Source organism: Lactuca saligna, chromosome 9 (genome assembly GCF_052625555.1).
Source record: "Lactuca saligna cultivar CGN05327 chromosome 9, ASM5262555v1, whole genome shotgun sequence".
NCBI classification, from domain to species: domain Eukaryota; kingdom Viridiplantae; phylum Streptophyta; class Magnoliopsida; order Asterales; family Asteraceae; genus Lactuca; species Lactuca saligna.
In genome coordinates, this window is record NC_136425.1 from 24,836,111 (window position 1) to 24,847,864 (window position 11,754).

At 35.3% G+C, this 11,754-nt stretch overlaps 2 protein-coding genes across 2 annotated transcripts; both read right to left on the reverse strand.

The window, feature by feature from the left end:
- Nucleotides 1-3,584: 3,584 nt before the first annotated feature.
- Nucleotides 3,585-5,404, reverse strand: CRD1 (dicarboxylate diiron protein, putative (Crd1)). Its single transcript, XM_078972823.1, has 5 exons — nucleotides 4,882-5,404; nucleotides 4,731-4,795; nucleotides 4,327-4,654; nucleotides 4,137-4,235; nucleotides 3,585-3,974 (listed from the first exon to the last, which is right to left on the reverse strand). Exons 1-5 carry the CDS (start codon nucleotides 5,356-5,358, stop codon nucleotides 3,711-3,713), a joined length of 1,233 nt encoding a protein of 410 aa, XP_078828949.1. The 5' UTR covers nucleotides 5,359-5,404; the 3' UTR covers nucleotides 3,585-3,710.
- Nucleotides 5,405-6,239: 835 nt separating this feature from the next.
- Nucleotides 6,240-10,120, reverse strand: LOC145015025 (Protein kinase superfamily protein). The gene is made up of 2 exons (XM_078973480.1): nucleotides 9,964-10,120; nucleotides 6,240-8,651 (listed from the first exon to the last, which is right to left on the reverse strand). The coding sequence occupies exons 1-2, from the start codon at nucleotides 9,968-9,970 to the stop codon at nucleotides 6,571-6,573; spliced, it is 2,088 nt and encodes a 695-aa protein (XP_078829606.1). The 5' UTR covers nucleotides 9,971-10,120; the 3' UTR covers nucleotides 6,240-6,570.
- Nucleotides 10,121-11,754: the final 1,634 nt, after the last annotated feature.

Sequence of the window (11,754 nt, forward strand, 5' to 3'; positions counted from 1 at the left end):
GAGAAAAACGAATTCAAGTTAGTTGATTGATTGAGTCCTTGGTAAATCACCCAAATGAAATTCCAAGGCTAGGACCCAACACAATATCCTACAACTCGGGAGAGGGATGCCGTAACCCAAATTGCAGAACATTTGAAGGTAAGTGAATGACGATTCACTAGTTTCCACCATGAAAAACGAAAAAGAAATTTAAGTTTTAAATCTATGAAAACTCCTAGATCCTTTGACATTCATTGAACATTTCAATGGCATGTTTAAATCTCGATATGCCCCTCTTGTTTGTGACTGGGATGCCGAGGATCACAAAGCGGGTGTGAATAACCATGCAAACTACATGGTGCCCTCACATGTTACAATCACCTATTCGATGTGCCGGTAAACCACACACGCTCCACCGAACTATGACAAACATTGAGTCACCCTTTGCTACCTTTGCTTAGAACCATTTAGTGTGCCGATAAACCACACACGCTCCACTAACGTCTTCGCAAGGGCACAAAGTGTAATTTCATGGAATTGCATCAATTCACTTTTACCTAAGTAACTAAGATTGGGAATTTGAAAAACATTTAGTTACTTTGTATTTCATTATACTTATAATGGAAGGTTTCGTCCTATCCTACCCGTTCGGCTAACGACCTTCCACTAGTCAAGAGTGCGGTGGGTAAGAGTGGATACCCATTCAATCGCCATTTTATAGGCAATTTCCTTAAACACCCCATAGACCAGCTTCGTGAATGAGGCCTACTAACGGTAAGACTGACTTTTACTCATACATATATATAATGTTATACTTTTAATGTTATATATAGTATAGGGTGTATTTTATACTTTTAAAATACTATGTGGTTAACTTTAACAATTACACTTTTAATTCAATTAAAAGGTTAACCTAAACCTTTATGGATTTATTAAATCTCTTTTAATTATACTCCTTAATTAATTAATAAAACCATAAGGGTGTGATTTGAACTTTTCAAAAACATTACTAGGGTTTTAGAATTCAACATTTCTAATTAAACCTTTAATCAACTTTTAAATTCCAAAACTTGAGGGCAAGTTTTGAAACCTTTTTCAAAACATTAGGGTTTTAACTATTTAAATTTTAAAACTCCAAAACTTTTGGGTTCAAATTTAAACTATAAAACCTAAAGGGGAAAATATGAAACCTTTCATAACAACAAGGATCAAATAACAAATAATTTTAAATTAACATTTAATCACATAATTATCCATATTTGATTTATTTAATGATTTCTTGCAAAACAATTTATCAATTTACTCAAAATAATTAATCAATTATCTTATAAGGAAACAATTATCTTGTTAATTGATAATTATCTTTAATTAGATCAAGAATATAGTTATATATATCATAAAATCGGATTTATATTGATCTAACATGATAAGGTAACTATCCATATGCAAAAACAGCAAGAAATCCCGAGATAAGCATTATCTGACGAGTTGACTCGTCGAGTCAGGCATGGACTCGTCGAGTCTGCATGGACTCGGCGAGTTCAGCCATGGACTCGGCGAGTCCAGCCTCCACAATCCAAAAAATCAAATTTTTCAGTTATACAATGCATCAATACAATTGAAACCAAGCTAGGCTCTGATACCACTGATGGGTTTTGGTCATAAGACATCCTATGTGCTCATACAAACCCTAATGCTTGGATCTAGGTTTCTCTATTGTACATGTTTTGAATCCAAGACTATAAACCCTAATTCTAACATATGGTAATCGACATTAACATATAATTAGGTTTAGAACATACCTTGATTGTTATGTAGCAATAACAATCCTAATTCCTCCTTGTATTGACTTTGGAATGCTTAGAGTCACAAGTGTCACTCCTCTAATGGCTTACAAACACCATAAGCAAATGGAGAAGGTATAAAGAGAGAGGTGAGAGGTTAGAATTCGTATCTAGGACCTCTTGGGAAGGGATACACGAATTCATGACCCTAGGGGTGTTTATATAGGTGTAGAGATAGGGTTTCAGTCATTATCCTTATCTAGTTGATTATCCATTAAGCAACCAATAAGATAATCCTTGAATCCTTATCATACTCGAATTCTAAGGCTTTCCAACCTTAAATTCGTCCACCATATAAATAAGATAATCCTTACCTTATTTTGTAACTATCACATAATTACAAATCAGCCCCTCTAGTTTAATTAATTACATTTGATCACAAAACTAATTCTTAATTAATTATTGACCAATATTAATTAAACAAACATGATTTCTCCTTTAATATATTATTCTTATAACATATTAATAAATCATATTATCCTCTCTCTCTTTATTCATTTCTCCAATCAAATTGCTTTGGTGAAGGCAACCCAAAATGACCATGCACCATCGGGTCAAGTACATACCAAAATAGTTATGGACTTAGACACTAATCCAACAGTTATTCTGTGTGTGTATATATATATATATATATATATATATATATATATATATATATATATATGTGTGTGTGTGTTATTTAGTTATGTATTGGTATTTTGGGGGAACTCACTAAGCATTGGCTTATAGTTTTGGGTTATGTTTCAAGTACTTCAGATGACCGCGGGAAGGCGGAGGCGTGACCGTACACACACACACACACACACACACATATATATATATATATATATATATATATATATATATATATATAGGTTGTCACTTTGTTATGTCTAATGAAATTGCGGTTTTTTTCTTATTATATATTATCCGGAAAAAAAAATTGGTGCTACCCTGAACTTTGACCATAGCTTCGCCTTTGGACACAATTCATGTATTCTTCTACCGTTCCTCATATGAGTCGAGGGGTCATCCCCTCTATGGTTTGGAGAATGGGATCATCCTCAGATCCTCTTATAACTTCTTGTTGGATTGCCACAATTTGTCCATTTTGTTGATATATACCCATGTAGTGCTACTGATTGTCTTACTATTGGGTCATGATACAAGAGTCCATACAAACCTTGTGTCTTTTGAACTCATGTCCATGCCATTTGTATTTTGAACTCATGTCTATACCTTATGTCTTTTGAACTCGTTGAGTTCAGTATGCCTTTAATCCAATGAGTATCATTGAGAGCCTCTATGATTTTATTTGGTTCCATCATCAATACAAAATTTTACATACAAGCAAAAATACTTGATATATGATTTCTAGTTTGAACCACATAGCTCCAAATTCCCAATTACATGAGTAATATGATGATCGGTAAAAGTCTTTGATTGAAGAGGCTTGATGAACGGAAGGAGAACCATTCATAGATTCATCATCATCATGTTGATCAACTTGGAAGGTCTAAAAAAAACCATGATCATATTTGTTAGCTTGAGGTGATGGTCATCTAAACTCATAGTTGAATAAATTTGTTGATCTACGAAGTACAACCCAAAGAATGTTACTCAATATCATACATGAGGCATCATATACGGAAAATGTTTGAACTTAATTGTTACTTGTATGATTACATATTTTTATATGGAGTATATATGACTCACGCACATGTTTTACTTTCACTACGTTACCCATAAAGTTAATTTAAACATGGCATGCGATCCAGCACCTTACAAAATCCGAAATAACATTAGAAAATGAGTTCATCAAAATTATCGTGTTCCTTTTTACACAACAATCATACAAAAACCAACATGTCTCGGATTGATTTTTCTACAAAAACATAGTATCATCATCTAGTAAACAAGTTGAGGATCCAAGTCTGCAATGTCAACCGATCCTGAATCAATCGGTTTCATTAGGTATGCAGCCAACAACTCTGAAACTAGGGCAGCAATATGTGGGATTCTCTTCAAGTTCTTCACCAATGGAATGTCATCTGTTTCCCCAATTGCAATTATCTTTGAATTGATGTCAGCCATTCTGTCCAATTTCCTCTTGAACTCAGGATTCTCTACATCCAATACAGCTGGGAATATCCTAGCTGTCGTTCGGTTCGTCTGCAGTAACACAATAAGCACCACTTAATGAACTTACTTGGGACATGACTTAATCCAATAAGCTATACATAAGTGACTTTTTACTTGATGTACTAAACAAATTAATCAAAAGTACATTTTGCTATTTCTTGCATTTGAGTCTCAAGAGTCAAGATGACAAACCTCAATGATGACATGCATGTCAAACTCCTTGGTGTTCAGCCCAATGCCTTCATAGAAAGAGGTTCTTTGGGTATCATTAAGATACATGGTAACATACACCTACACACATTGTTAAATTAATAAAAAAAATTCAATAACAAAATCCTTTCTAAATAAATAAACAAATAGAAGAGGAGGGGTATATATATACCGATAAGCAGAAGAATCGAGACCATAGCTTAGCCTTCCAGTCGTTGAGGAACTGTGGCTGCGCCTTCATGAGTGCAGAGAAGAAGTCGCCATGTCTGTTCTCATCTTGGCACCAGTTCTCAAAGTATTTGAAAATCGGGTACACTTGGTACTCAGGGTTTGTCTTTAGATGCCTGTATATTGTTATGTATCTCCAGTACCCGATCTTTTCTGACAGATATGTCGCGTAGAATATGAATTTTGGCTTGAAAAATGTGTACTTTCTTGCTTTTGTCAAGAACCCTAAGTCCAATGCCAAGTTGAAATCGGATAATCCCTTGTTCAGAAATCTGCACAAATCGTTGTTAAAATGCTGTTTCTTTGTTTTAGGTAATCAAACGAGCATACATATTACATATTACATACCCGGCATGGCGTGCTTCATCCCTGGACATGAGGGAAAAGATCTCGGCGACCACTGGGTTCGTTTTCTGCAAAATGTATCGAAATATGGAAGAAAATCAGAAATAGATGAAGAATTCGAACGATTTTGAAGCTGAAAAATCAAAATGAGTACCTTGAGTCGTCGGCCAAGCTCCTTGTAGAGAAGAAATCCAGAGAACTCAGCAGTACAAGACCTCTCCAAGAACTCAACGAAGATCTGCCTCATAGGACCCTGAATTTCATCAGCAGCTTCTTTGAATTCCTTATTCCTAACGAAATGTGTCTGGTTGTAATCCGTTTTGAATTCCTGCAACAACGCTTCGAATTCTGCTTCGTTCAAGTTCTTGTTCATCTCGGTGTTGAATAGCTGCTCCATCTCATCGAAATCAGTCGTGTAGAAGCGTGGCGCCAGCAGGGTTTCCTTGATTCCCTTCTTGTTTTTTCCACCACCGGCTCCTTTTGTGGTGGTGGGGGTGGTGGTGGTGGCTGCTGACATACGAACAATGGTGGAGATTCTCTGTGGCAGGATTGTTCTTGCGGAGGTGATGGTGGTGCTGCCGCAGTATCCGATTTTGGAGATGGGTTTGAGCAATGCCATCTCTGCTGCCATTGTTGGTTGTGGATTTCGTTATTGGTGTCTGGATGGATACTTGAATTTGTATATAAATTTGGGGGAGAGTGATTGCAATCTATAATCTGTAATCTCATCCAATGAAATCCAGGATCATGAATGGAAAATTGACACGTCGGTTGGAGCCGATTTTATTAGGCTTTATTTGGTTCAAATATTTCTGTTATTATATTTTGCGGCTGACAAATACTTATAACTTTGTATATATGGCAACATCAATAATTTCAAACCATACATATTTTAACCAACAATTTCATTATTTATATTTTGGCCAAGGGATAACAATATATTTTGTTATTGTTATCTATATTGTTCATAATGTTCACATATTAATATTTTTAATTGATAATAACAAACTGATTTGAGATATTTTTTATAATTTCGTTTTACATATAGTTATTGTTGATGAGAAATATACATATACTTATATATATATATATATATATATATATATATATATATATATATTACTTGTATAAAATCCATTTTTATTTCTTATAATTTCCCTTGACAGTTTTATAGTACTAATTTTATTTTGTTTCTTAATAAGTTATGCTTGGTACAGATTTTTCATTGATATTGTGTATGTTTGGAATAAGTTAGAAATGGATAATATGTCATTTGAAAATCGATTTTAACTATATGAACATATGTTTTCAATGAATATTATTTGTTTTATAAATCATTTGATATAACATAATATCATTATCAATTAAAAATATAAATACAAAATAAGATATAATAATAAATCAACAAAATCATAGTTTGTATACAATTTTTTCAACCAAAACATGCAGGTACTTGAGGGTTACAAAGAGTCAAAGACGAGACAAAATGGTTTAGACTCATTACAGAGAATATAACAAATAAATTTCAGGATCCTTTTTATACATAACTCAAACCAATAACAAATATAACTTTAGAGTCCCTATCTTTACATAATAAATTTAGGTCATACCAGAAAAGTCAACAAATGATTATAGCAATTTTAGGATGAATCTGACCTAAATTTAGTGACAGGTGATACAATAACAATTCACAATTAACAATTATCAAAGCAGATAAAATAAAATAACACTCCCCGGCCCTAAGCAGATTAACTGCACATTCACAACAAAAGGTACCATGTGATATAATATAATATATACCTACTATCTTCTCAAGTCTCAACATGTTTCCGATTCCGGTTTTCTAACTGGATGTGTTGATTTCCTTTCCGTTTTCATGTAAATGTCTCTTCAACCTTCTTAGCCAAATCTCATAATCCATCGGATACGGCGTTCCACAAAGACTATCAACATAATCAGCAAACGCTTTCAAAACAGCCGATATTTCCCCAAGGTTTTGCTGAATCAATCTTTTCGACCAGAATGTGTCTCTCCATTCCAACGCCCCTTCAACGGAATCCAATTCCGGTAAATCCCCACCAGACGAAAAATAAAGCAAATAAACAAGACTTTCCGCATCAGACGCCGAACATAACTTCCCCTCTTGAAGCGCATACGTAGACGAAAAATGAAGATTCAAAGCCGGCCTATCTCTCTCCTCCAAAATCGCATGCCCCCACCCCACAAGCACAAAATACTGATTCTGCCCACCACCGGAATTCACACAGATTATGTTTTCCGGTCTGATATCGCCATGCCGGATTCCGGCCGTGGCGGCGGTAGACAAAGCTGATAAGCAATCGTGACAACATTTTATCGCCTCGTCCGCCCCGAACTCCCCCGACCGGACCATTTCCGCTACTGTTTTCCCGACCGGAGTCGTCACCAGAATCGGAGTCCCGCACCACGGATTGTCGCAATTCCCGCCGGAATTGGAATTCTGTTTCCGGCATGCTCCGGGATGAACGATTTTCCCGGACATTGTCAGTTGAGGTAAATACTTGCTGGATAAACCATTTTGATTCATAACCGAAAAAACTTTTGTTTGTCTCTGAACTTGATACCATAGCTTCATATCTTCCCATGCGGGCTCCACCTGAGACGGATGTGACCCCACGTATAAAAACAAAGCCTTCCCTGGATCATCAACCGAATTAACAAAATAATACGACATTTCCCCGTCACTCAAAACTTCATTAATCCTATAACTTTTTTGCCAATTTGAATCCTCCACCATCAAAACCGACCCCACTTCTAATGTAACCGATCTTTGAGGCTCGATATTTCCGGATTCTTCCGGAACTTCAACGATCTCCGGGGACACGCTTCTTTGTTGGAGTTTGAACAAACCGTTGTTGTTTCCGTTTATTCCGATTTCGCCCATCCTTCTCTCGTTTCTTCTCGTTTGTAGACGCGAACTGTGATCAGCTGCTAAATCTTCAATCGAGTTTTTGGGTGGGCCCGCGTACTGCACCATTGATTGAAATGTTGCGAAAAGTACCTGTAAAGCACCGATGTCCCCCCAATTCGCGTTCCCGAGCTTATTCCAGATTCTATCGAAAGGAGAAACAGAAACCTGTGAATGATTCTTAATCCATTCAGAAGCACATTCATACACGTTGTTCACATCAAATTCCATTTTTGTCAAATCCCCTTCCAGTTTGACCACACCCCCATATTGACAATCAGCGAGTATAACAAATACCGAATTTAACCCTTTCGATCGGCGGAGACTTCTCGAGAGTAAAACACGTACGCCATAGAACAAGGCTTCACCAAGAATCGATAGGGACGGATACGTAATTTCACTATCGTTTTCAAGGGTCCCGATCCCAGGTCTCAAAAGTGCTAACTCGAGAATATCGTGCCACTTTCCATGTGGGTGTCGAGGGTTGTTGAGCATTACTGAAGTGGCACAGAGACCCGAGAGTTTTCCATTGGCGATTGCTTTTTCTGCTTGATAGAATTTTAAATTTGAGTTGTAAAGAGAGGCCACGTTTAATGGGATGGGTTCGTGTGGGTCCCAGAAGGCCTCCCATAAGCCTTTTATGCTAGCGTGTAGGAAATCTTCAATGGCAAGGAAGGCGATGGGGTCCATGGTGGCGGGTGGTGATGATGTGTAACCACCGCCACTTGGCATGCGGATTAGCTGTTGGAAAGAAACGCCTTCTAATGCATAATCGAATTTTTGGAGATCAATTAATTCAAAAGGAACATCAAAGTCGAATGAGTTTTCAGATAAAGCTTGGAACCAGTCTTCGAGGTTGGAGGTCAAAGTTTGACTGTCGATGAATCTATGGAGGAATTCATCGCGGATTCTACCGCCTGAAGAAATACTTGACTTTTTTGTCCCTGATACTACAGATTCCTGATCTGGTGAACCACCTGTATAAAGATGGTTAGATTTGCTGAGAAAAAATCAATGGTCAACATGCATTGGAGCATAATCTTGATTTAGGAGATGATACTTTTTTGCTAGAGTAGAACTGTTATCAGTTAGTAATGGATCTGGTTTTCTATTCTATGCCTATGGAAAATGGGATATTTTGACAACTCATAGCTGTCTTAGGAACCAATACAGAAATTAAATGTGAGTTTGACTGTTGTAACGCATCTATAAAAGTCTGGTTCTTTTAGCATCACAGACATAATCAAATTCAAATGCAATTTGAGTATCTTACACAAAATAAAAGTTGGTTTGTTTTCTCTTTATCTGATTCATTGGTCCTAAATTCCCATACAATCTCCTCTTTTATCTGGCAATTGCAGCATCTATTTCATGTTACAGCAACAAGCAAATCAAGAGACTGGCCCCTTTACATTACAGAGTAGGATTCAACTCTTTCTAGGCTACTTCAACATATTCCCCCTTTCAGAAAAAGGAATTACAAAGCTAGTGAAACAGCAGTTTGTCTTGCAATCTTTAGGTAAAACAAATAGCAGTTTTCTTATGATTATTGGACAAAATAATGGATATCAAAACTGCAACTTTTTCTAGGGGTAACTTGACCTGTGCCACAACTAAGTCGTCAGCAATAACTTGAGGTGAAATCAGGTCAAGATCAAGATTTTGGTCTTGTGTAGTCGTGTAGATGATTAAGAACCAATTTGCGTTATATTGAACATAAGTGGGGAACTTTAGGGTAAACCTAGTTTATGGCACTTAACCTATGTGAATTCTTATTTCTTCTAATTTAGAAAAATAATGGTAATTTCTCTCCATGATCATTACAAAGAGAAAACAAACAAATAAAAATCCGATTGAAGATCTACTCAATGTATATTCAAAAAGATAGATTCTTCCAGAAATTGAAGAAAGAATACATCACATGAGACAACATTTTATTTATCTCGCATCCCCCTATATATACTGTTAACCCTTCGACACCAAAGAAACACTCAATTTCAGTTAAACGACAATAAACTATAAGCTTATGCGAACATAACATCGTCAATCAATTAAACCACCTGCGAATTCTAAGCCATCACGCCATATGTAAACAAACTAGGTCAGGTAAAATCACTCTAATGTAAATCAATTCAAGGGGGAACAGGCAATTCCGAATGAAACATAAGCAGAAGAATAATTCTAGGGACCCTAGATATGATAGGAAGTGAATCGTGAAGTCGATTGGGTGTAGATGTGTAGCAGAAGACCAAAGAAAGTGGATAATAATTTACCAGGAAAATTGTTTACCTTCCATGACGAAGAAATCGAAAAATCGGTTGAACAGCTGCCAGATCCTGTGTGAAGAAAATGCATCACTTGAAGAAATGTCTAATAAGTAGTCAAGAATCGGTCCACTATCTAGCACGCGAAGACGCACTGCTCCGCTCTAGCGACTAGCGTCTTTGTATATGAGGTAAGAAATCGGGATATAACCAAAATCACCCTTTATTTAAACGGTCCTCTACTTTGATAATATGAAATTGTAGAATTTAAAGGGTGTTTAGGTAAGCTCATGAAAAATCATAAGTATTTTTCAACTTATAGTTTATAAGAGGACAAGTTAAGTAAGTTAAGGGTGTTTAACTTATAAGTCGATAAGCTTAATAATAAGTTATTAAGCTAGTTAAGGGTGTTTAACTTATAAGTCGATAAGCTTAATAAGTTATTAAGCTGATAAGTTAGGGGTGTTTACCTTTTTGATTTTGACTTATTACCAATATGATATTGGTATAAACTATTTGTATTCAAACATCATAACCAAAGGGTGTTTGGGATTACTTTTTGAACTTAAAAAAAAAAAAATGGAAAAAATTCTTTTTGAGTTTAACTTTTGAGGAGATAAAAGTCAAAAAGTTGTTTTTAAAAACTGTTTGAGTTGTATTTCTTGACTTTTGAATGTAATTTATCTTTAAGAAGTTAAAAATCACATTTTCTTAGACTTTTGAAAATCTATATTTTTCTTCTATACAAAAGTTATTTTGAAAAAAAACTTTTGTATCTCACAAACACCTTTTTAACTTTAAAAAAAAAAAAAAAAAGTTAAAAATCATTTGAAAAGTAATCTCAAAATAAGCTTAGTCAAACACCCCTAATGAGAGTTGTCAAAGTAATTTTTTTTTAAAAGTTGTTCAAAATTTTCAAAAATATAAACAAAATATGTTCAAATCATAACATAATTTATACCAAAACACAATCAACAAAGATTTATCAAAAAAAATTGTTAGGCAATTTAACAAGTCCAAAAAAACAAAAATAAGTTGCAATCACTTTCATACCAACGAATAACCAATTTATTATGAAGAAGGTGATTTCATTGTTACATTCTTAACCCATTTCATAATGTCGGACGATCATATAAAATTCTATCGTGGTAAATCATTTCCACCTAAGATGTCCGATTATATTTTCGAAGCTATAAAATTCATTATGGAAAACCAAAATAGGGATTCATAACGACCTTATGTAATTAATGCACGTAAAGACACACTTATACTTGAGGTTCAAAAACATGAAATGGGTTACTGATATTAAAATAAAAAAGTTGAGGATTAATGATTTGTTAATGATGATATGTCTTTTCCTAAACTTTTGGAAGAGCAAAACAACCCATCATTTAAATACAAGTACAAACAACCTATTTTACACAATCTATTTATCAAACAACCTACTTTTCAGTTATTTCTAGTTCCCGACTGAAATTGGTTCCGAAGCAAAGATTGAACAAAATTTTGATCATAATTGGTTCCATACCAAATTTAACCGGTACCATACCTGAAACCGAACCGAAACCAATTCCTTTATAATGGTTAGATCTTCGGTTCTAAGGAAAGTTCATTTCCAATTTTAGATTATTTTGGTTCCAATTCTGATCTGATTAGAACCAGTTCCGAAACCGAACACATCCCTATTCCACGTAGATATAGTCAGCCGAAAAAACCTACAGGCATCTGATTAGAACCAGTTCCGAAACCTTCTCCTCATTCCTTTCGGCGTTTTCTTCCTTCGAGGTTTACTGGTGTGGATGTGATTATGATACTT

What these genes read in the sequence shown, in the direction of transcription:
- CRD1 (XM_078972823.1), bottom strand. Translation starts at nt 5,358, where the DNA reads ATGGCAGCAGAGATGGCATTGCTCAAACCCATCTCCAAAATCGGATAC. An exon ending in AGCTTGGCCGACGACTCAAG is followed by an intron (nt 4,796 to 4,881) that starts GTACTCATTTTG and finishes TACATTTTGCAG; the next exon opens with AAAACGAACCCAGTGGTCGC. An exon ending in CTCGATTCTTCTGCTTATCG is followed by an intron (nt 4,236 to 4,326) that starts GTATATATATAC and finishes CAATGTGTGTAG; the next exon opens with GTGTATGTTACCATGTATCT.